Source organism: Microtus oregoni, unplaced genomic scaffold, assembly GCF_018167655.1.
Source record: "Microtus oregoni isolate MIOR12 unplaced genomic scaffold, Mior012 000288F_ref0000415, whole genome shotgun sequence".
Lineage (NCBI taxonomy): Eukaryota > Metazoa > Chordata > Mammalia > Rodentia > Cricetidae > Microtus > Microtus oregoni.
Window position 1 is genome coordinate 50077 of NW_024544960.1, and position 26570 is coordinate 76646.

At 40.7% G+C, this 26570-nt stretch overlaps 1 protein-coding gene across 1 annotated transcript; it reads left to right on the forward strand.

The window, feature by feature from the left end:
* Nucleotides 1–13850: 13850 nt before the first annotated feature.
* Nucleotides 13851–25562, forward strand: LOC121445693 (phosphorylase b kinase regulatory subunit alpha, skeletal muscle isoform-like; the record flags this gene model as incomplete). Its single annotated transcript, XM_041647841.1, has 3 exons — nucleotides 13851–14250; nucleotides 15670–15828; nucleotides 25515–25562. Coding segments are annotated over exons 1-3 (285 nt in total), but the record flags the coding sequence as incomplete, so codon positions are not given.
* Between the last annotated feature and the right edge of the window lie 1008 nt (nucleotides 25563–26570).

Here is a 26570-nt window from a genome sequence, read left to right on the forward strand (position 1 = left end):
GACCTGTATGACAAGAACTTTAAGTCTCTGAAAAAAGAAATTGAAGACAATATCAGAAAATGGAAAGATCCTTCCATGCTCTTAGATAGGTAAGATCAACACAGTAAAAATAACAATCTTACCAAAAACAATCTACAGATTCAACGTAGTCTCCATATAAATCCCATCACAAGACTTAACATACCGCAAAAGATCAATACTCAACTTCATATTGAAAAACAACAACAACAACAAAACCAGGATAGCCAAAATAATCCTGTACAACAAAGGAACTTCTGGAGGTATCACAATCCCTGACTTCAAACTCTACTACAGAAGTATAATAATAAAAACAGTTTGGTATTGCCATAAAAACACATACATGGATCAGTGGAAATGAATTGAAGACACTGACATTAATTTACACACTTATGAAAACCTAATATTTGACAAAGAAGCCAAAATTGTACAATGGGAAAAGAAATCACCTTCAACAAATGGTGCTGGCATAAATGAATGTCAATATGTAGAAGACTGCAAACAAATCCATATCTATCCAGGTGCACAAAACTCAAGTCCAAGTGGATCAAAGATCTCAACATAAATCGAGTAACACTGAACCTTAGAGAATAGAAAGTGGGAAGCAGTCTTGAATGTGTTGGGACAGGAGACCACTTCCTAAATATAACTCCAGTAGCACAGGCACTGAGCACAACAAGTAATAAATGGGACCTTCTGAAACTTAGAAGCTTCTGTATCGCAAAGGACATGGTAAATAAGACAAAAGGCAGCCTACAGAATAGGAAAAGATCTTCACCAACACCACATCTGACAAAGGGCTGATCTCCAAAATATATAAAGAACTAAAAAAATGAGACATCAAAATATCAAATAATCTAATTTGGGGTACAGATCTAAACAGAAAAACAGAATTCTCAACAGAAGAAATTCAAATGACTTAAAGCTATTTGAGAAATCACTCTTTTTTCCATTGTATACTTTTAGCTCCTTTATCGAAAATCAGGTGTTCATAGGTTTGAGGGTTAAAGTCCGGGTCTTCTATTCGATTCCATTGGTCGACTTCTCTGTTTTTATGCCAATACCAAGCTGCTTTCAATACTGTAGCTCTGTAATAGAGTTTGAAGTCAGGGATGGTAATGCCTCCAGACGATCCTTTATTGTATAAGATTGTTTTGGCTATCCTGGGTTTTTTGTTTTTCCATATAAAGTTGATTATTGTCCTCTCAAGGTCTGTGAAGAATTTTGATGGGATTTTGATGGGGATTGCATTGAATCTATAGATTGCTTTTGGTAGAATTGCCATTTTTACTATGTTGATCCTCCCAATCCAAGAACAAAGGAGATCCTTCTATTTTCTGGTGTCCTCTTCAATTTCTTTCTTCAAAGACTTAAAGCTTTTGTCAAATAGATCTTTCACTTCCTTGATCAGAGTTACCCCAAGATATTTTATGCTATTTGTGGCTATCGTGAAAGATGATGCTTCTCTGAGTTCCCTCTCTTCTTCCTTATCCTTTGTGTATAGGAAGGCAACTGATTTTTTGGAGTTGATCTTGTATCCTGCCACATTACCTAAGGTATAAACTGGATGTCAATCTGTAGAAGAATGAAAATAGATCCATATCTATCACAATTCACAAAACTAAAGTCCAAATGGATTAAAGACCTCAATATCAGTCCGAACACACTGAACCTGATAGAAGAGAAAGTGGGAAGCATTCTACAACACATGGGCACAGGAGACCACTTCCTATGTATAATCCCAGAAGCACAGACATTAAGGGCATCATTGAATAAATGGGACCTCCTGAGACTGAGAAGCTTCTGTAAAGCAAAGGACACTGTCACTAAGACAAAAAGGCAACCCACTGACTGGGAGAAGATCTTCACCAACCCCGCAACTGACAAAGGTCTGAGCTCCAAAACATATAAAGAACTCAAGAAACTAGACCGTAAAAGGCTAATCAACCCAATTATAAAATGGGGCACTGAGCTGAACAGAGAATTCTCAACAGAAGAACTTCAAATGGCCAAAAGACACTTAAGGTCATGCTCAACCTCCTTAGCGATCAGGGAAATGCAAATCAAGGACAACTTTAAGATACCATCTTACACCTTTCAGAATGGCTAAAATAAAAAACACCAAGGATAGCCTTTCCTGGAGAGGTTGTGGAAAAGGGGGTACACTCATCCATTGCTGGTGGGAATGCAAACTTGTGCAACCACTTTGGAAAGCAGTGTGGCGGTTTCTCAGGAAATTCAGGATCAACCTACCCCTGGACCCAGCAATATCACTCTTGGGAATATACCCAAGAGATGCCCTATCATACAACAAAAGTATATGCTCAACTATGTTCATAGCAGCATTGTTTGTAATAGCCAGAACCTGGAAACAACCTAGATGCCCTTCCACGGAAGAACAGATGAAGAAAGTGTGGAATATATACATATTAGAGTACTACTCAGCAGTAAAAAACAATGACTTCTTGAACTTTGCATACAAATGGACGGAAATAGAAAACACTATCCTGAGTGAGGTAAGCCAGACCCAAAAAGAGGAACATGGGATGTACTCACTCATATTTGGTTTCTAGCCATAAATAAAGGATATTGAGCCTATAATTCGTGATCCTAGAGAAGCTAAATAAGAAGGTGAACCCAAAGAAAAACATATAGGGATCCTCCTGAATATTAACCTTCATCAGGCGATGAAAGGAGACAGAGACAGAGACCCACATTAGAGCCCCGGACAGAAATCTCAAGGTCCAAATCAGGAGCAGAAGGAGAGAGAGCATGAGCAAGGAACTCAGGACCGCGAGGGGTGCACCCACACACTGAGACAATGGGGATGTTCTATAGGGAACTCACCAAGGCCAGCTGGCCTGGATCTGAAAAAGCATGGGATAAAACCGGACTAGCTGAACATAGCAGACAATGAGGACTGCTGAGAACTCAAGAACAATGGCAATGGGTTTTTGATCCTACTGCACGTACTGGCTTTGTGGGAGCCTAGGCAGTTTGGATGCTCACCTTACTAGACCTGGAAGGAGGTGGGAGGTTCTTGGACTTCCCACAGGGCAGGGAACCCTGATTGCTCTTTGGGCTGACAAGGGAGGGGGACTTGATTGGGGAAGGGGGAGGGAAATGGGAGGCGGTTGTGGGGAGGAGGCAAAAATCTTTAATAAATAAATAAAATAAACAGAAAAAAATTAAAAAAAAGAAATCACTCAAAATCAAAAAAACTCTGAGATACCATCTTACACGTTTAAGATGACAGCTTATGCTGGAGAGGATGCAGAGTAAGAGGAACACTCCTCCTCTGCTGGTGTGAATGCAAACTTGTACAGCCACTTTGGAAATCAGTATGGCTGTTTTCCAGAATACTGGGACTCAATCTGCCTCAGGACTCAGCAATACCACTCTTGGGCATGTACCTAAAGGAAGCACGTTCATACCACAAGGACTTTTGCCCAACTATGTTCATAGCAGCATTATTGATAATAGTCAAAACTTGGAAACAACCTAGATGCCCCTCACCCAAAGAAAATGTGGTACATTTACACAATGGAGTATTTCTCAGAGGTTAAAAAAAAATGACATCTTGAAATTTGCTGGCAAAGGGATGGAACTAGAAAAAGCCATACTGAGTGAGGTAACCCAGACCCAGAAAGACAAACATGGCATGTACTCACTCATAAGTGGATATTAGATGTAAAGAAAAGGATAACCACAACCCTGAGAAGCTAGGTAACAAGGAGGACCCTAAGTGTAATATGCATGGAAGCCCCTGAGGAAATTGGGATCACAGGGGAGAGGAGGAAGAGGGGAGAAGGGGCCGGGAGAGGGGAGAACATGAGGGAATGGGATGGTTGAGTTGGGGGTGGGGGACAGACAGGGAGAGCAAGGAAAGAGACATCTTGATAGAGAGAGAGCCATTATGGGGTTAGGGAGAAATCGGGTGCTAGGATGAGTCCTGCTAAGACTCTTAGCAATAGTGGAGAGGGTGCCTAAACCGGCTTTCCCCTACAATCAGATTAATAATGGCCATCCTAAGTGTCATCCTAGAACCTTCATCCAGTAACTGATGGAAGCAGAGATCCACAGCTAAGCACTGGGCCGAACTCTGGGAGTCCAGTCACAGAGTGGGAGGAGAGATTATATGAGCAAAGGGGTCAAGATCATAATGGGAAAACCCACAAAGACAGTTGGCCTGAACTAGCAGGAGCTCACTGACTCTGGCCTGAGCTGGGGAACCTGCATAGGACCATACTAGGTCCTCTGAATGTGGGTGATGGTTCTGTGGCTTGGGCAGTCTGGGGGTCCACTGACAGTGGGACCAGGATTAATTAATTGTCCTTTTGAAGTCTATTCCCTATGGAAGGGTACCTTGTTCAGCCTCAATACAGGGGTGAGGGACTTGGTCCTACCTCAACTTGATATGCCAGATTTTGTTGACTCCCCATGGGAAGCCTTACCCGTTCTGAGGAGTGGGTGGGGGATTTGTTGTGGGAAATATGGTGGGAGGAGGAGGTGAGGGAGGGGGGAATGGGGTTGGTATGTAAAATGTAAAAAAAGAACTTATAAATAAAATATTTTTAAGAAGATAGCTAACAGAAAGCTGTAGAGATGTGACTGATATACCTTAAACAGCAGGCTCCAGGAAGCCAGTGAGAGGGACAAAGGTGGAGCAGGCTAGATGGAGCAAGCTACATGGGGGAGCTTGCATAGAGACAGCCAGGAGAGGTCTGTCTAGTAGAAATACTGAAAATGTTGGCGCGTGTAGCTCAAGGGCAATTTGGCCGCACTCAATCTGACTCCCATCTCCCATCTCTTCAACAAACTGGAAAACACAAGTCTAATAGACAAAAGAGAGCAACATAAAAAGACAATAGTGTTATTAGGAAAAGACCAGAGGACTCAAACATGTAGTGACCACCTTTATTCATACAGTAAGACCAGAAGGTCATGCCCTGTCTTGCTTTTGTCTCTCCAAAGGTACAGATTCTATAACAGAACAGAGTAACTCACCGATCAGTCAGCACTTCAGAAGCACACAGGCCTACAAGCCTTCCTTTTATTTTTTGCTTCCACTTTGCAAATTTGGAAGATTGAAGTTTGGGATCCCATGGGCCTGTCAAGTCCTTCTTGGACTTGCTACTTTGGGGCATACCACAGACCACTGGCCCTGAGTCTAGACTCTCCCATGGATCACTCGGGAACCTCCAAATGTATAGAGTTCATGACCCCTGGGAAAACATCATAGAATCAATCCAAGTATAATTAAAAAATTTATTGATAAGTTGTTAGCAAGATGACCGTCTCTGAGCCAAATTTGAGATTGCCTTGAAGGAGAGGTATAGGGAAGGGTTTTTTAAGACAAAATCCACAAGAAGATCTTCAATATGTACACAAGCAAGTGAGAACTGATCTGTTTTGCCTGGTTTAGTTGTTAAGGCAATTCAAAACAATTTTGAGGTATTTGCATAAACAAGTTACAGAAACCAAAAGAGTCATATCGTAACAAGTAGATGGTCACAGTTGTACATTTTTGGGTGGGGGGGGGGTCACTGAGTCAGTAGTACTAGTAATTTACCAAGATGGATGCCTGACATAAAAGTTTCTTTAGCCATCACACCTGAAATTTTTTTTTAAAAAATGAATAAATATTTAAAACACCACGAAACACAGCAACAGGATATCCCTACTCTTTAATAACATCCCATCCCAAGTGAAACCCAATTTGATGAAATATTTCAGTTTTTCTGATCTCCTCTTACTCACTTGCTGCTCTGTTCCCCATAGGATGTGTTCGCCTTTGTTACAGATGCAGGCAGGCATGCCCCTGGTACCAGGGTGAGTGAGTGTCTGATGGAAAACTAAATGGATGGATGGATGGATGGATGGATGGATGGATGGATGGATGGATGGATGGGTGGGTGGGTGGATGGATGGATGGGTGGGTGGGTGAATGGGTGGATGGGTGGATGGATGGATGGGTGGGTGGGTGGGTGGGTGGATGGATGAAAAACTACAAATGAGGGAGAAATGAAGGGATAGGGAAAGGAAAAGGAAGAAGCAATTCAGGTCTTTCTGCTCTGATCCTTGGCCCAAGTTATACTTGTCACTGTTGTACATTGCGTCATTCCCTAAGGGCCCTGCAGTGATCACATGCCTCTTAATATTGCATTTTATTTTGAAGGCAGTCTTGAGTTCTATTATCCAATATTCTGACCTCACACTTTTTCTTTTTCCTCTTCCTCCCTTGTTGGTCATCTCAGATTGTGGCTTACAGGCAAGGTTCTGGTGTCTGTCCCCAGCAGAAGCTACATGACTTCCCCTTGACTCTGCCTTCTTTCTCCCAGCATTCAATTTAGTCGTCCCCCTACCTCTATTCTGCTCTGTGCAGACCCACGATAGTCCTTTATTAACCAATGGTATTCACAGTATACGGAGGGGAATCCCACATCACCTCCCCTTTTCTAGCTGTCAGCTGGAACCTTGCTGGTAAGCCACGAGAAGTATAAAATAATGGAGATAGGTTAATTCTAGATGTAAGAGCTAGCTAGTAATATGCTTAAGTAATTGGCCAAGCAGTATTTTATATAATATAGTTTCTGTGTGATTATTTCAGGGCTGAGCAACCGGGGACAAACCAATAGCCTCCTACAACATCAGATCCCGCGGCTTTTCTGGTCATAAGGACAGATACACTGAACCTGATAGAAGATAAAGTGGGGAATAGTCTTGAACTCATTGGCACAGGAAAAGAGTTTTTGAACAGAACATCCATAGCTTAAAGAACTAAAAAAACTCTGAACATCAAGAAAACAAAAAAGCCAATATTCTTTCCGCTTTTTTTGCTAAATGGCCTCCAAGCCTCTTTTGAAAGGTGCATTCCTCTTTAAGCCACATGGTGGCACTCAAGCAGAGAGACTTTTTTCTAGCTCAGAATATCTGGTTCTGTCTTTTGTATCTCACTGGTTGTACTCTAATGAGGTTCGTGATATCTGTCATGAGTCATGTTCCTCAGGAAAGCAATGGTGGAGGACATAGCAGAGAGCACCCATGACCATAGATATAACATGCTTGTGGAAGATTTCTAGCTGATAGCACCGGAAAGTGATATGTTCTATGTTACCACATTTAAGTTTGAGCCTCTAAACAGAGAGACAGGTTTATTATCCTTACTAATAATAAAGGCACAAGTTTACCAGGATTAATTTAATGGCCAATATCACACAAATAGTATGGAAACAACACATTTACTGTAGCATTATCTCTAAGCTGTAGTATTATAACTGTATTAACATGAAAAGTTAAAGTAATGTTTCTCTGCCCTCTCATGTCTACATAGGACAAAGGTAGGACCACAAGAAAATCATTTACCGGGAAATGCTGCAGAGCCGGTGTCTCTCTAGGTGAGCTTAACAAACACTAAAAAATGACATTTACCTATTTTCTATTGCTTCAATAAGACAAAGAGCTAGAGCAAATACTATAAAAGTAGCAGAGTACATAAAAAAGATCTTTTAATGCATGAAATTAAAAGGTAGATTTCATTCAAGAATGAGCAGGATATAGAGAAGCCTAAAGGAAAAATGACCAGATAGTTCTACATTTAGGCAATATCTGAGAGGAATGAATACATGAAGCTTGGTAGTATCTGCCGGTCTCAAGTTACCAGGCAGAAGAAACTCTGGTTAAAATTGGTCTGTGCTGGTGCAGCAATGTTCTAGAAGATATTGGCAGCCTAGTGATTGAAATTAGGTGACTATAACAGAGGCCACTGCCCAGGATCCAAAAGTAAGCTTCAGGGAAAAATTGTGATTCTGCCCTCTGTGAAAGAACAACAGGGTCATGGGGGCACAGATTTTGGACTATGTGCTTTGTCATACTGTTGCTATTATGTCTTAGGAGCACAGCACATACATAGATAATTCATATTTGGAGTGTCTCTAGAACAAAACCCACATTATTTACTAGAGTGCTCCAATCAATGTTGTTAAGAGCCAAATTGTCATCCTATTTAAAAGGGGGGAAGATATTACCCTCCAGGAATTATAGAGGTTTACCATTTTGATGGGGAAAGGGCATAGAATACTTATGAGAAACTACAATACAACAGACAACAGACCTCTGAGGGGAAATTGATGCCTAGATGTAGGAAGGGGGAGTAAAATATGAGCATATTTTCTATGACATACTGTTGCTTAAAAGAGGAACTTTTAGAGATTCTAGTAAGATCAGTCATGATGGCTCCAGACAAAACTGTCCATAACTCCTAGAGGATTATTGTTGCTATTGTTGTTGTTGTTGGAGACAGAGCCCTTCTGTGTAGCACTTGATGTCCTGTAACCTACTTTGTAAACTAGATTGGCCTCAAACTCATAGAGATCTGCCTGCCTCTGCCTCCTACGGGCTGGGATTAAATGTCTATGCCATCATGCCCGGCTTAGGCAGGCTTTTTCTTCTCTGAGGAGAATATTCCTGGGAAGTAACAGGACTGACATGGCAGTGACATTGGCTCCAGGCTCTCATCTGTTAGGAAAAATTGGGAGCCACTTCAAAAATATGGAAGATAAAGAGATTGCAAAGGACCTGGTAAAGGTAGACAGATCTCTGAAGGCCAGCCTGGTCTACATAGTGAGTCACAAGACAGCCAGACACTGTCTTTAAAAAAAAAAAGGAAAGAAAAAAAAGAAAGAAAAAGGAAAGGATTACAAAGAACAGAGAAGAGAATGGCCAGTTGTGAGAACAAGAGGGTTTTCTATTTATTTTCTTTGTATTACAATTAACGTCACAAAGCAAAAAGGATTAAGGCTGGAAAGAAAGCTCAGTTTGTGTGTTCAAGCCTCAGAATCAACACAAAATCCAGACATGGTGATATGCTCTGTAATCTCAGCTTTGGAGTGATGGAGACAGATGGATCACCTAGGGCTCACTGATCAGCCAACCTAGGCTAATCAGAGAGCTCCAGTCTTGTCTCAAAAATCAAGATGTGCGAGCAAGGAACTCAGGACAGCGAGGGGTGCACCCACACACTGAGACAATGGGGATGTTCTATTGGGAACTCACCAAGGCCAGCTGGCCTGGGTCTGAAAAAGCATGGGATAAAACCGGACTCACTGAACATAGCGGACAATGAGGACTGCTGAGAAGTCCAGAACAATGGCACTGGGTTTTGATCCTACTGCACATACTGGCTTTGTGGGAGCCTAGGCTGTTTTGATGCTCACCTTACTAGACCTGGAAGGAGGTGGGAGGTCCTTGGACTTCCCACAGGGCAAGGAACCCTGACTGCTCTTTGGGCTGATGAGGGAGGGGGACTTGATTGGGGGAGGGGGTGGGAAATGGGAGGCGGTGGCGAGGAGGAGGCAGAAATCTTAAATAAACAAACAAACAAACAAATAAATAAATAATCAAGATGTGTAGCACCTGAAAGATGTCTGATGTTGACCTCTGGTCTTCATTCACATGTGCACACCTACTCCAACATACAAAGAAAAAAGTCATAAAAACTATTACATTAGCCAATTGAACTTATATTAGATCTTTTTAAAATTAGTACAACGAAAAATGTTTACTTTTTAATTAGTATACAAAGTAACCCATTTCATTATAGCATTTTCATACATAATTTGGTTTCTGTTGCTGAGCCACTCCTGCACTCTCTTGGACCTTTCCACCCCAGGAATCCTCTTTTAGCTTTCATGGTATTATTACCCACCCTTTTCTATTTCTGCAATTTAGATTTGTTTTACGTGTTTGAGTATTTAGTCTGAATTTATGTATGTGTACCATGTATATGCCTGGTGCCCAAGGAGATCAGAAGAAGGTATATGATTCCCTGAATATAGCATTACAGATGGCTATAAACCACCATGTGGGTGCTGGGAATCAAGCCTAGATATGTTGCAAGAACAATACATGCCTTTTGCGGAACTATCTCACCAGCAACACCAATCACCTTTATTTTCCTTTTTTACTGATTTCTTTTATGTTATTGATAATAAATGATACATACATTTATTTTTAAGTCAATACTTTTATATTGATATGATTTATCATTTATTTTTATGTTTTTTCCTTTTATTGAAAATAGACTTTTTTCTCACAATATATCCTGGCTACTGTTTCCCTTCCCCCTACTCACGCTAGTTCTTCCTCTTCTTCCATTCCATACAGATCTACTCCCTTTCTGTTTCTTATTTAAAAACATCAGTCTTCTGAGTCATAATGGTAAAATAAAATATAATAAGATAAAAACTAACACATCAGCATAAAAATAACACATAGCAGAACAACAACAACAACAACAAAAAACCTAGCAGAAGAGCACATGAGAAGGCACAAGAAACAGAGACCAATTCATTTGCACACTCAGAAATCCCATAAAAACACTAAACTGGAAGCTGTGTGTGTGTGTGTGTGTGTGTGTGTGTGTGTGTGTGTGTGTGTGTGTTTACATACGAAGTTGAAGATTTTCCTTTCAAGATTTGTGAAGGATTGTGTTTGAATATTGATGAAGATTGCATTGAATCTGTAGATCACTTTTGGTATGGTAGTCATTTTTGCTATGTTAATCCTATCCATCAATGAGCATGTGAGATCTTTCCATATTCTGATATCTTCTTCAATGTCTCAAAGTTTTTATCATAGAAGTCTTTCACTCGCTGGGGTAGAGTAACTCCAATATATTTTATATTATTGAGGCTATTGTGAAGTGTGTTGTTTCCCTGATTTCTTTCTCAGTCCATTTTTCATTTGTATTTAGGAAGGTGAGTTATGTGAGTTAATTTTATATCTAAATAATTTGCTGAAGGTGTTTATCAGATGCAGGAATTCCCTGGTGGAATTTTTAGGGTTACTTACGTATATCATCATATCATTTGCAAATTAAGATACTTTGACTTCTTCCATTCCAATTTGAATCCTTTTGATATCCCCCAATTGTCTTATTTGCTCTAGCTGAGAGGTCAAGTACTGGCTGAGAAAGGAGAATCTCTGTGCAAGTTCGAATCTACCCTGTTATACTTGGTGAGTTCCAGACCAGCCTAGTCTAAATAGTGAGTATAGGCAATCCAAGGCTATAAAGTGAGGCCTTTCTCAAAAGAAGAAAAGAAAAAAAAAAGAAAAAAGGAAGTCTGGGGAGATGGCTCAGAGATTCAGATGCCCTTCGCCCATGAACAAGCTTGAAGTGGTTGTGCTCAATTGTAGCCCTAGCACTTGGGGGAAGGAGACAGGTGAATACTTCTGGACAGCTAAAATAGTGAGCTCAAGCTTTAGTGAGAAGGCTCCTTTCAAATGACAAAGTGGCAAGTGATAAAAAGGACACCTAACTTCAACCTCTGCTGGTTAACACACACTCCCCCCCCCCACAGATGGATATACACATACATCACATAGTACATACAAAAAATAAATAAATGACAATTTTTAAGACACAGATAAAGTGATAGTACATTTTTTTCATATGCATATTTCCAAATATACGTATAAATCCTTCAGAACCAATTTGGAAGGACACAAGTCAATCCAATCATGGCAGCTGCCTTCAGGAAGGGGATGAAGAAGACTCTGGTAGAAGATATTTAACCTTATTTGTAATAGTTCAACTCTATTTATAAAAAGTTTACTTACATACTAATTTAAATATTCTACAACATGTGTATGCATCAAAACATCACATGGTACTCCATAAGTATGTACAACTTTTATGTGACAATAATTTTTAAAAGAAACAGTGATTTCAGACTGACAACTCTAATTTGATTTATAATTTTGATAGACATTTAAAAATGTACCAGTGAGCCCTGGAAGATACATGAAACCAACATAGATCACACTGCCAACTAGGACTTAATTTTCATGTGCCGTCACTTCTCCACCTCTAAGGTTTAATTATGAATGCATTTTAAAGAAACTCACTATTTTGTATAACTAATGTATGCTAATCAGGAGTGCATCTACCTAATAGGACCATTATTTAAGTTATATAATAATGATTGCAACTTACTAAAGGGAGAAAATGTGGTGGTCAGTTAATGTAAGCTATGGTACAGTTCTCATTATCAAGCAGCGTCCAGGTCTTCATGCACCAAGCTCTTGTGAGGTAATCAGCATGAGTCAGCCTCCTGTGTCTTACCAGTTCTGGGACACTGAGCAGATCAGGTTTCTAAGACTACAAGACTGAAAATCTAAATTGGACTGACGATGAAAGCACCCAGGCAATGCCAGCCAACAGGGTCTATTGCTAGCCAGCTAGCTACCGTTCTTAGTGATAGCTCACGTCTGCCATTCCTGATCCACTTATGATACTAGGAGGTGAAGGGAGATCTATGCAGAAGGAATATAAACAGTAGCAAATGTATGTGTCAACAGGTGGTGGTGTGGGGCATGACGGATGGTTTCAAATTTTGATTTCACTTTTTTGTATTTTGCAAGTTTTCTTCGGTGATCCTATATTATTTTAATGCTTTGAAAATGTGTTTAGATAATATTGAGATGAAAAAAGTCCAGAGGACAGACACTTGAAGGGGACAAGGGTAGAGAAAAAGGTGGCTGAGGCTATAGTCTGAGTGAAAGCAAGCTATCAGGGAGTTAGGGACCCGAGCAGGGGGATACTCTCCAAATTGAACTCCCCTTTCCTGTGCACTAAGGCCTTGAAGTGGCTTATTTGCCAGTCACTGCATTTGTGTAGGTAGTGACTGCAATGGAAACTATTTGCCTGCCTGCCCGAGAAGTCCGTGTCACTGTATTGAACTGCATCACTGACTGGCTGTTTAACCAGAAAATCCCAGCTCAGCGTTCTTGAGCACTCAGCCTTCAATCTTCATTAGCAAAGATTCATTAGTCACCTTCCAAGGTGCCTATTTGTTATACTTAGTGAGGACGAGGCCATGGCGGCGGTGGCGGTGGTTCAGAAGCAGCTTGTAAGGAGAGAAGAAACTTAAGAAGAAAAAAAAGATGAATGAAAATGCAAAATCACTGTGGCCCGAGGGAGGTGGCCAGGGAAGGCTTAGATTTAGAACTCGAAAGGTCAAGCGACAGTCTCACGCTTACCCCGCAATTCAGAAAGCAGGTGGTACTCCAGCTGAGCCTTGACTGGGGTGCAGGGTTTGGAACAGTAGAGAAAAAAAGATGGGGGGTGGGGACTGTAGAGCAAGGAAGCAAACGCCCTGGGGACTTCTTGCAGGAGGCAGATTCCCCAAGCCTGTCACAGTGTCCTCTGCAGCCTTCTTCCCTAACCCCTCTCCCGCTTTATTTTCAGCTGAATCTTTGTTGTGGTGGCAACACTAGGGGGAAGCCTGCCAAAGCAGGTACTCCACTGCCAGCTGTCCCACCAAGGCCACCCTCGGTTGCTGCTCGCTCTTTGCCCTGTTCCCTGCCTGCAACACTTACTTCCTCAAAGATCTCTAACTGCTTCTTCCTTCCCACGCCCTGGACTCGCGCGCGTCTCTAAGGAGCCAATAACCCCAGGGAGCTCTCTTTTGTTTGGTTTCAGAGTTTAATCCGACTTTTTTTGTCAAAGATCCGGAAATCGAACCGCTCAGCCCTTGAGCGCAAATGCGCGTAGTCTCTCCTTTCACTTTCCAAGTTCCCGTGGGTTCCTAAAACTAGTCCCTCAGAAGTGAGAGCAACAGCCTGTGCACACAACAGGCGTGCAAAATTAAAATAGTCACTTGGAATGTTTCAAAAATAACCTCAGGAGAGCACATTGCCTACGGCGACACATTCTGGGCGGAGGGCCGCCCCCCCCCCCCCCCCCCCCCCCGCCACGCGCCCCAGCGGCCAGCCCATGGGCGCAGCGCGCAGCTGCAGGACCCACGCCCCGCCCTCGCGTGCTCGCCAGGGGAGGCGGGGCCGCGGCCGCTGACCCGCCGCAGTTGCCAGCCTGGAGGCTCCGAGCTGCTGAGGTCTCCCTCAGTCCAACGGAGGATGCCGGTTCGGCTCCCGGGGGTCATGGGAGACTGAGTGGAGACCGGGGACTTTGCGAGTTGAAGCCTAGACCACGGGAAGCTGAGCCGCCACCTAAAGTGGACTCCGAGACCGCTGGAGCGGGGCGCCGCGCGGGAACCATCGGCCAAGCGAGTGAGCGTGCACTCCGAAGGTTTCCGCAGGCCTGGTGTCCAAGCTTCCCCTGAGTGTGGACTGGGGGATTAGGGACTTGGTGCGATGAGGAGTCGGAGTAACTCAGGGGTCCGCCTGGACGGCTATGCTCGGCTGGTGCATCAGACCATCCTGTGCCATCAGGTAAGAGTAAGCAAGGGTGAAGTGTGAGCAGTTGGACACTGACCCTGGGTGAACCCTCGAAAGCGTTTGTCTGTGGGGAGGCCCTAAAAGATCCTGCAGGAAAGTTACACGTTGAACCTGAGGAAGAACCAAAGTGTGGCATGAATAACCACAACTCCCACCCCTTTGCAGTAATTCCAGTAACTACCCACTTCCCCCCACTCCCGGCTACAGGTGGGTACCAGGAGCACTTGTTTACTGACACCCTCACCCCGGGTTTCAGCCATCTACTTCTACTCCCCGCAAAGATGTAGGAGAACATTTAGCCATCCTAAGAGACCTTAGACTATTGCCAAGGTCAAGGCACATTGTGTATACTTCTGTTTAAATAGTTTTGCTCCGTGGCTTAGGCTGGCCTTGAACTTGGAAGCCACAGTCTCCTGAGTTTGGATAACAGATCATAAACCAGTGGGTTTTTTGTTGTTGTTGTTGTTTGTTTCCTAAGTTGTTTTTGTTTTGTTTGTTTGCTGGAGACAGGATTTCACCCTGTAACCCAGGCTGACCTCAAACTCTCCATCCTCCTGCTTCAGCCCCTCAGTGCTGGAATTACAGGTATACACCACTGCACCTGGCTAATGTATACTGTTTGGAGTTGTTTGGTTTGTTTTTGAAACCAAGTCTTACTCTGTAGCCCATGATGGACAGAAACTCAGTGTGTAGCCAAGGCTGGCCTTGAAGTAGCATCAGTCTCCTGCTCAGTCTCTCCAGCCAAGAAATTACAGGCATAAGGCATCACACCTGACTGTATGTATTTCTAAATATATTTTTTACTCCTTTACTTCGTTCGTAGTTGAATTTAACTGAAAAATTACATTTTTAAAAAATACTTTTAGCAATTCTTAGTAATACATTTGATAATAACTTTAATAGTGCCTTTATTTTAATAATACCCACATTTGGATTTGTAAGCCTCCAACCGGCTCTTTCTCAGTCTTAAGATAGCATACGGAAAGAGAACAAGCTTTCTGTTACAAAACAAGTATGTTCTGCAACACTGATTAACATCAGTAGCACACTGACTATTCCATAGTACTTGAATTGTATACCTGAAATTTGCTGAAAGAGTAAATCCCACCACATCAAAGTGAGGTGATGGCTACATTAGCATGATTGCGCTAATCATTTCACCATAGATTCGTGTATGTGTCAAATTAACCTGTTGCATACTGTAAATCTGTATAAATTTATTGTCAGTTATAACTCAGTAAAGCTGGGGGATAATGTCTGCCTGAAATTGGTAAAAAAAAAAAAAAAAGTTCTAAAACTCAAGAATGGGGAAGTAGGAGAAAGACTAAGATTTCCAAATAAACTATTCCATAGATTATGTTTCCTTTTACACTCTGAAGTTAGCTGCCTGTCCTCTCTTGGTTGATCTTGCAGAATCCAGTGACAGGACTGCTTCCAGCCAGTTATGATCAGAAAGATGCCTGGGTCCGAGATAATGTGTACAGCATCCTGGCTGTGTGGGGTTTGGGCCTGGCATATCGGAAAAACGCAGACCGTGATGAGGACAAGGCGAAGGCCTATGAGCTGGAGCAGGTAATCCAAACAGAATCACGTAGAGATGTGGAGCTGTGTGTGGTTGTGGTAGGGTGAGTGGGAGCTAAAGGAAATGTCGCTCGTAGGCCATCCTGCTGAAATTGCATTCTATAAAGTTTCCATGTACTCTGACTGAAGCAGTTTGATTTGGTTATTGCAGTGGAAACTTGAAACTTGCAGATTCAAGGAAAGGGGTGCAGTATATTCACTACTTTTCAAAATCCTACCCTGATAGTCCTAAAGTTAATAATCCTCTAAGTGTATTTTCAGGTTCCACCATTTTGTTTTCATTGAGAAGACTATTTGGGAGCAGATAAGTACTATTTTACTTATTTTTGAAAAATAATTGTAGTATTTATATACACATAACTGGCACAAATCAACAGGCCTTCCTCATCAGACAGAAGTACGACTGTGTTGATTTTTAAAGTTATGACCACTATTTTAGAGAGCTTGTTGCCTGCCTCGGGACAAATTAAAGTCAGCATTAGGAGATGATTTTAAGCCAACTTTTAAGGCATCTTCCCCTCAGTAAATTAGCATCCTTTAAGGAACTTCTGAGCACAAACGGAACTACATCCTCTCAAGTGTCTAAAAGAGCAATAAGTTGGCATTGTTTGGATTCCATAAACTCTGTAATGATAAAGTACTCTGCTATTAGTTGTAAGTATACGTGGATCTGTTGCCATTAGAGAAGAGCCTTACCAGACCAGCCATTTTCTCCTGTCGTTTCCCTTGAACTCCATTTGTGATCTGTAAGTCAGGATATTGGGATTTGGTATTTTTAAGAGTAGCAATATAATCAGAAGCTGTAGTTGCCGGCAGTGGGACAAGTCTCACTGTATTGTCAATAGCAATAGCATAATAGCAATAGACACAAAACTTAATGGAGTTTTTGCTCTAGCCTAGGAAGTATAGACCTTTTGTAGAAATAATGCCATAATAGAAATTTGGAAAATGTAGGAATGGTTTTTTTAAAACCCCTAGTCCTGTATCCTACTGAATGTTTTGGTATTGTGATACTTTAGTACTTTGGTAGCTTGTTCCTTGTATTGATTGCTATAGATTAATATCAGCAGAACTGTAAATACATGTCTGATATAATTTGATCAAAACATTTCAAGATCATTAGAATAAATCTGTTGTCGCATCATAATGCTGATTTGGTTTCTTGCCTTATTTGACCCAAGTGGAAAAATGAGGAAAAAGCTGAATTGCCAGTTCTAAAATTTTAGTGTTCTGTTATATGACCTTTCACATAGCTGAAAATATTTTTTTTTCTCTTTTGGTTTTTTTTTTAATTTTTTTTAATTTATTTATTTATTAAGGATTTCTGCCTCGTCCCCACAACCGCTTCCCATTTCCCTCCCCCTCCCCCGATCAAGTCCCCCTCCCTCATCTGCTCGAAGAGCAATCAGGGTTCCCTGACCTGTGGGAAGCCCAAGGACTGCCCACCTCTATCCAGGTCTCGTAAGGTGTGCATTCAAACTGCCTAGGCTCCCACAAAGCCAGTACGTGCAGTAGGGTCAAAAACCCACTGCAATTGTTCTTGAATTCTCAGTATTCCTCATTGTCTGCTATGTTCAGCTAGTCCGGATTTATCCCATGCTTTTTCAGACCTAGGCCAGCTGGCCTTGGTGAGATCCCAATAGAACATCCCCATTGTCTTAGTGTGTGGGTGCACCCCTCGTGGTCCTGAGTTCCTTGCTCGTGCTCCGTCTCCTTCTGCTCCTGATTTGGACCTTGAGATTTCTGTCCGGTGCTCCCGTGTGGGTCTCTGTCTCTGTCTCCTTTCATCGCCTGATGAAGGTTAATATTCCTGAGGATGCCTATGTGTTTGTCTTTGGATTCACCTTATTTAGCTTCTCTAGGAACATGAATTATAAGCTCAATGTCCTTTATTTATGGCTAGAAACCAAATATGAGTGAGTACATCCCATGTTCCTCTTTTTGGGTCTGGCTTACCTCACTCAGGATAGTGTTTTCTATTTCCATCCATTTGTATGCAAAATTCAAGAAGTCCTTGTTTTTTACTGCTGAGTAATACTCTAATATGTATATATTCCATACTTTCTTCATCCATTCTTCCGTTGAAGGGCATCTAGGTTGTTTCCAGGTTCTGGCTATTACAAACAATGCTGCTATGAACATAGTTGAGCATATACTTTTGTTGTATGATAGGGCCTCTCTTGGGTATATTCCCAAGAGTGGTATTGCTGGATCCAGGGGTAGGTTGATCCCGAATTTCCTGAGAAACCGAAACACTGCTTTCCAGAGTGGTTGCACAAGTTTGCATTCCCACCAGCAATGGGTGAGTGTACCCCTTTCTCCACAACCTCTCCAGCAAAGGCTATCATTGGTGTTTTTTATTTTAGCCATTCTTACAGGTGTAAGGTGGTATCTTAAAGTTGTCTTGATTTGCATTTCCCTGATCGCTAAGGAAGTTGAGCATGACCTTAAGTGTCTTTTGGCCATTTGAAGTTCTTCTGTTGAGAATTCTCTGTTCAGCTCAGTGCCCCATTTTATAATTGGGTTGATTAGCCTTTTACGGTCTAGTTTCTTGAGTTCTTTATATATTTTGGAGATCAAACCTTTGTCAGTTGCAGGGTTGGTGAAGATCTTCTCCCAGTCAGTGGGTTGTCTTTTTGTCTTAGTGACAGTGTCCTTTGCTTTACAGAAGCTTCTCAGCCTCAGGAAGTCCCATTTATTCAATGACGCCCTTAGTGTCTGTGCTGCTGGGGTTATACATAGGAAGTGGTCTCCTGTGCCCATGTGCTGTAGAGTACTTCCCACTTTCTCTTCTATCAGGTTCAGTGTGTTCGGACTGATATTGAGGTCTTTAATCCATTTGGATTTGAGTTTTGTGCATGGTGATAGATATGGATCTATTTTCATTCTTCTACAGATTGACATCCAGTGTTGCCAGCACCATTTGTTGAAGATGCTCTCTTTTTTCCATTGTATACTTTTAGCTCCTTTATCGAAGATCAGGTGTTCATAGGTTTGTGGGTTAATGTCAGGGTCTTCTATTCGATTCCATTGGTCGACTTCTCTGTTTTTATGCCAATACCAAGCTGTTTTCAATACTGTAGCTCTGTAATAGAGTTTGAAGTCAGGGTGAAAGACCCCCGTGGTAGGCAGTCTTTCAGACTGGGGAGACCCTCCCAAGGAACAGCGAGACCACTCTCCGGATGCAAACAGCAAGAGGCTTTTATTGAGTACACAGGTACCTGGGGCGGCTTAGTCTTTCGGGAGACAAGCGCGCCTGCAGACTGGGGGAAGGTCTTTTTATAGGAAAGAGGGCAGCAGAAGCAGATTACAGAAGCAAATGCATCGTTAGTGGTCAGTTGGAATGGGGCAAGGGGCACAGGTGGTTTTTCCTCTCCCAGCACAGATGTATGGGAACAGATATCCTGTTAATTGATGTCCTGTCCTAATCTATGGATATAAAGATCCTGTTTTGCAGCCAGGGACCCTGACCTTACTCTGCACTTACAGTCGTTCGTCAAAAGCTTTGTGAAATGACGTTACAGCAGATAAGCTGGGATCTTTCATAGGGGGAGTTGTCTCTTCTGTGAATTACTGATATTCTAAGTTGGGCACATGTGCTGACTATAGGCATCCTGTTTCCCTAAGCAAACGGGATGTTCTCATTAGAGCAGGCCAGCTGCGGGTTCCTTATCGCTTGGGGCCAGATGGCTGACCGGCTGACCGCAGATATCTCGCCTGGCTTCTCCGCCCTTGTTCTCAAGTCGAACTTCCCTGCTCTAATTACTTGCGTTGCTCCAAAGTTTAAGCCTTGCAAAATGGCGTTACTGCTGCTTAATGAGTGGGGGTCTTTCAAGGGATGGTAATGCCTCCAGACAATCCTTTATTGTATAAGATTGTTTTGGCTATCCTGGGTTTTTTGTTTTTCCATATAAAGTTGATTATTGTCTTCTCCAGATCTGTGAAGAATTTTGATGGGATTTTGATGGGGATTGCATTGAATCTATAGATTGCTTTTGGTAGAAATGCCATTTTTACTATGTTGATCCTCCCAATCCAAGAGCAAGGGAGGTCTTTCCATTTTCTAGTGTCTTCTTCAATTTCTTTCTTCAAAGACTTATAGTTCTTGTCAAGTAGATCTTTCACTTCCTTGGTCAGGGTTACCCCAATGTATTTTATGCTATTTGTGGCTATCGTGAAAGGTGATGCTTCTCTGATTTCCCTCTCTGCTTCCTTATCCTTAGTGTATAGGAAGGCAACTGATTTTTTGGAGTTGATTTTGTATCCTGCCACATTACTAAAGCTGTTTATCAGCTGTAGGAGTTCTTTGGTAGAATTTTTGGGGTCGCTTATGTACACTATCATATCATCTGCAAATAACGAAAGCTTAACTTCTTCCTTTCCAATACGAATCCCCTTGATCTCCTTATGTTGTCTTATTGCTATTGCTAGAATTTCAAGCACTATATTGAAGAGGTATGGAGAGAGTGGACATCCTTGTTGTGTTCCTGATTTTAGTGGGATGGCTTTGAGTTTTTCTCCGTTTAATTTAATGTTAGCTGTTGGCTTGTTGTAAATAGCTTTTATTATATTTAGGTAGGACCCTTGTATCCCTATTCTCTCCAAGACCTTTATCATAAAGGGGTGTTGAATTTTGTCGAATGCTTTTTCAGCATCTAGTGAAATGATCATGTGGTTTTTTTCTTTCAGTTTATTTATATGGTGGATTACATTGATAGATTTGCGTATGTTGAACCAGCCCTGCATCTCTGGGATGAAGCCTACTTGATCATAATGGATAATTTTTCTTATGTGTTCTTGGATTCGGTTTGCCAGTATTTTATTGAAAATTTTTGCGTCGATGTTCATGAGTGAGATCGGTCTGTAATTCTCTTTCTTGGTTGGGTCTTTTTGTGGTTTTGGTATCAGGGTAACTGTAGCTTCATAAAAGGAATTTGGCAATGACTCTTCTGATTCTATATTGTGAAATACATTAAGGAGTATAGGTATTAGTTCTTCTTGGAAGTTCTGGTAGAATTCTGCATTGAAACCATCTGGTCCTGGGCTTTTTTTCGAAGGGAGATTTTTGATAACCATTTCTAATTCTTCGCGAGAGACCGGTCTATTTAGATCATTCACCTGGTCTTGGTTTAGCTTTGGTATATGATACTTATTTAAAAAAATGTCCATTTCTTTTGTATTTTCCAGTTTTGTGGCATACAGGCTTTTGTAGTAAGATCTAATGATTCTCTGAATTTCCTCTGTGTCTGTGGTTATGTCCCCCTTTTCATTTCTGATCTTATTTATTTGCGTGTTCTCTCTCTGTCGTTTAATTAGTTTGGATAGGGGTTTGTTGATCTTGTTGATTTTCTCCAAGAACCAGCTTTTTGTTTCATTGATTCTTTGGACTGTTTTCCGTGTTTCTATTTTGTTGATTTCAGCCCTCAGTTTTATTATTTCCAGTCTTCTACTTCTCCTGGGCGCGTCTGCTTCTTTTTTCCTAGAGCTTTCAGGTGTGTTTTTAAGTCCCCAATGTATGCATTCTCCGTTTTCTTTAAGTGGGCACTTAGTGCTATGAACTTTCCTCTTAGCACTGCTTTCATTGTGTCCCATAGGTTTGAGTATGTTGTCTCTTTATTTTCATTAAATTCAAGGAAGACTTTAATTTCTTTCTTGATTTCTTCCTTGACCCAGGTGTGGTTCAGTAGTTGACTGTTCAGTTTCCATGAGTTTGTCGGTTTTTTGGGGGCAGCGTGGTTGTTGCCTTCTAACTTTAATCCGTGATGATCTGATAAGACACAGGTGGACACTGATATTTTTTTGTATCTGTGGAGGTTTCCTTTGTTTCCGAGTATGTGGTCAATTTTTGAGAAGGTTCCATGAGCTGCAGAGAAGAAGGTATATTCTTTCCTATTTGGGTGGAATGTTCTATAGATGTCTGTTAAGTCCATTTGCTTCATTACCTCCAATAATTCTCTTAATTCTCTATTAGGTTTCTGTCTGATTGACCTGTCCCTTGGAGAGAGAGGTGTGTTGAAGTCTCCTACTACTAGTGTGTGTGGTCTGATGTCTGCCTTGAGTTCTAGTAATATTTCTTTTACATAAGTAGGTGCTTTTATATTGGGGGTGTATATATTCAGGATTGAGACGTCCTCCTGATGAATTGTTCCTGTTATGAGTATAAAGTGACCGTCTCGGTCTCTTCTGATTGATTTTAGTTTGAAGTCAGTTTTGTTAGAAATTAGTATGGCCACACCTGCTTTTTTCTTAGGACCATTTGCTTGAAACACCTTTTCCCAACCCTTTACTCTGAGTAGGTGCCTGTCTTTGTGGTTGAGATGTGTTTCTTGCAAACAGCAGAATGTTGGATCCTGTTTTCGTATCCAATCTTTTAGCCTGTGCCTTTTTATAGGTGAATTGAGCCCATTAATATTAAGTGATATTAATGACCAGTGGTTGTTTACTCCGGTTATTCCTTTTGCTTTTGGTAGTAGAGATTGTGTGTCTCCCTTCTTTGAGATGTGCTCGTGAAGGGTCATTAGATGCCTGGGTTATTGTAGGCAGTGTTGGCAGTGTTGGATTCCTTGGGTTGCGATTTTCCTTCTATTACTTTCTGTAGGGCTGGATTTGTGGCTACGTATTGTTTAAATTTGTTCTTATCCTGGAATGTCTTGTTTTCTCCATTGATAATGAACGATAGCTTGGCTGGGTATAGTAGTTTGGGTTTGCATCCATGGTCTCTTAGCTTCTGCAGAACCTCTATCCAGGACCTTCTGGCTTTCATAGTTTCCATCGAGAAGTCAGGTGTAAGTCTGATCGGTTTACCTTTATAAGTTACTTGCCCTTTTTCTTTTGCAGCTCTTAATATTCTTTCTTTAACCTGTATATTTTGTGTTTTGATTATTATATGGCGAGGAGATGTTTTTCTTTGATCCAGTCTGTTTGGTGTTCTGTATGCTTCTTGAATATTTAAATGAATATCTTTCTTTAAGTTGGGAAAGTTTTCTTCCATAATTTTGTTGAAAATATTTTCTGGGCCTTTGAGCTGTGACTCTTCTCCTTCTTCTATTCCTATTATTCTTAGGTTTGGTTTTTTTATTGTGTCCCATAGTTCCTGAATGTTTTGTGTTGAGAATTTGTTGGCTTTGCTGTTTTCTTTGATCTGTTCGTTTATTTTCTCTATGGTGTCCTCAGCATCTGAGAGTCTTTCTTCTAGCTCTTGTATTCTATTGATTATGCTTGTTTCTGTAGACTCTGCTCGTTGGCCTAGATTTTCCATATCCAGCTGGTCCTCAGTTTGTATTTTCTTCTTTGCCTTCATTTCAGTTTTCAATTCTTGAACTGTTTCCATTACCTGTTTGATGGTTTTTTCTTGGTTTCCCAGGGTATCATGTACGTATTTACTCATTTCTTCAAACTTTTTGTTATACTTCTCATCCATTTCTATAAGGGCATTTTTTACATGTTGTTTAAGGGACTCTATTATCTTCATAAAGTCAATTTTTTCCACTTCTTCTGTGTTAGGTTGTTCAAATACTTCTGTTGTAAGATCATTGGGTTCTGATGTTTTCATGTTGTTTTTCGGATTATTGGGTGAATTCTTGCCTTGGCGCCTGCCCATCTCCTCCTATTGATCCTATCCAATGGGTCCTTTAAAAACCGGATCAGGTTTCCCTGCTGGCCAAGGGCTCCGCTTACAAAATGCCCTCACTCTCTTTCGTGGTTCCTGCTGCAGGCCAAGAACCCTCTCACCCCTCCGAAGGATCTTCAGGACAGGACCAGGCTCCCCTTGTGCCAGTGACCTGGCCAACCAAAGGCCTACCTCTTTGATTCAATTGTAGTAGGGCGATCTGCTCTCCTTATTGCACGCCTGTCCCCGCCGCTTGGGTCTGCCGCTGCGCTGGTCCCCGAAAGCCTCTTCCTGTATGCGGTGTTGCTCCGCCGCGTCTGGCCGCCGCCGCTCTGCCTCTGTGCGTCCGGCCGCGCCGCCGCTCTGCCCCTGAAAATATTTTTGTATCACCTTATTAGTAACTTTATAATGTTTCAGTATAGAAAAGCTTTTGTGGGAATTACTAAATTTTATATGAATTTGTTTAAAGGATCAAAATAAATTTGATTATTAGGTCTGATGTTTTAAAAACTTATGTCAGCATTAATTTAGAAACCCACCCATCTTTGTAAAGGGTCAGATGGTCAATATGTTTGGCATATAGTTCACTTGTCTCTAATTACTCTGCTCTGTAGGTATAACAGAAAAGAACCAAAGATAATATGTAAAGAATTAGCATGGCAATATTCCAATAACTGTATAGACAGAAACAGTGATGGGTTGGATTTGTCCCTGGCCCAGATGAGTAATCTAAACTCTGGCCATACGTTGGAATTGCTTGGAAAAGCTTTTCAGAGATATCCTTACTGGACCTTACTTTAAAACAATTTGAGATTCTAATATAGACAGATCTAATATTGTGCCTAGATAATAAACTGACCTGTAACTAGTAAATGAACATAGATTAAATCCAGTATATCCATGGGTTAAATTTCTACCTACTGCCAACTTAACATTACTGTATAGATTTTCCCCAAAACCGTGTTAATCATTTTATACTCTTTGTTTCAACTGTTATTTTAGCTTCTCTCCTCATAAAAATTTGAGAATAGACGAGAATTGTGGATGAGAAGAAATAGGTTTAACTAACTTCTATATTCTATATTGGAATTATTCATAGGTATGCTTTTACAAATGTCCCCTTTCTTGGGGCATATAGATATAATATCATAGCTATAAAAATAAATACTCAGGTAAATCAAGGGTCTCTCTTTGACTGCTTCCACTTCTGATTATTTTATTCTCTTGTTTTCCTCTCTCATCTTTTTTTTCATGGCTTTTCTATTGCCTCTATGCAAATCTGTTCCTTTGACTCTGATCTTACTTGTGATCCAAACTCCAGTTTTCATTTGGTCTTAATAGTTTTCTCTGTGTATTCTGTGGCTCTTCAAACTCTGTGTGCTTGAAAACCCACCTTTCCAAGTAAAACCAAACCAGTACTAGGACCAAACAGTAGTGAATTGTCACTCTTTCTCTTAAAGGTGTCCTCATTTTATGGGCACCCTCCACAGTATTACTTTAAAAATTGCTCATAGTATGATCTGTGGGACACAAGGCCAATTTAAGGTCTTCTAGATTGTGAAACAGAAAGCTTTGTAGAGAATTGGAGAAGCTATTCTATGCTGATATGTTCTAAAACATATTCACTACTTATGCCAGGCATGCATATGATCTGTATATATACAAATAATCAAAACACCCATACATATAAAATGAAAAAAATCTTTAAAAAATAAAATGAAAAAAATTCAAAGATGCTATGGAGACTGTAGGGTATATACCATGTAAGTTGACGTGTTCCTTTTCTCTAGCTGTTTCATCTCCCCTGTTAGATGGTTGCCTTATTTTTAGGTAAAACTTCCAAACTTATATTATTATTTAAATCCAAGGAATCATAGCCTATGGCTTTTGATTTAATTTTTTAGCTGCAATCTGCTTCTGTGTACCTATAAAGTAAATGCCATGTAACTAGAACCCAGGATAGGGTTACTTGTTCTCCAAAGGTTCATGTACCGACTGAAGTTGCTGAGTCAGTGTTCTTGTAGCTCAGTATGTTTATAACAGCCCTTGTTTCCATTTATTTCTGCAGAGTGTAGTGAAGTTAATGAGGGGACTGCTGCACTGCATGATCAGACAGGTATGGCAATGGTAACAACGCATAATCAAGACAGTATCCTAACAACTTCCCAATAATGCCTATAGCCTTTTTTTCAGATTCACAAATAGTACACTCTAATTTTAGAAAGTTTGGAACTCTCGGTGGGGATGTCACAGAGACTTACACCACCCTATTACAATGGGAATATTCCCTTCCAGGATTTTTCCTCCTTTTACAAATAATTGTTTAGAACTGTTTAAACTCTTAGGTCCCAGATCAGTTTTAGTAATAAATTTTTAGATTTTAAAAGATAGCAAAGTACATGTATCATATAATTTCTCATATATTCAGTGGAAAGAGAAGAATACTCTACAATATAAAAACATTTCTTGATAGGAAGTCATTCCTTTTACTGTAAATGGAATAAAGCGTATACATACCCCTATATTGATTTGAATTTAGTGTTTCCACCAGATGAGATTTGATGATGTAAAATGTAATTAGAAAAAATCAAAGTATTTTTAATTTTATAATTGGAGGACAAAGGATCTTGAACTTGAAGTAATTGGCATTCCCTGACATTGAGTGTAGCTGAATATTCTTTTGTATGTGAATTGGAAATCTGCAGTCCCTTACTGGTGAATTACTTGCTAGAGCTTTACCCTCCTTTTGTTGACAGCTTATTTGTTTTTCCTCCTACTGAGTTCTTGTACATTAAGGATATTAATCATTGTCACATACATTGCAAATATTTTTACAGTTATGTTTTGAGTTTATGACATTTTCTCCACACAAACATTTTTAGTAATAAACCTTTATTCTAGGATCTTAAAACATGTACATATTTAATCTGACTTAACTTTGTGAAAGTAGAAAGAAATCAATGCTCAACTTCTAAACTTATCTACAAATGACTTTTCAATATATATACAATTAATTGTTGTATATATCTTTTTACTAGTTTGTTCACATATATCATTTTTTCTCTCTGTCTTTTCTGCTTCATTTGTATTTCAGATATGTATACTTTCTATCTTATTGAGTATG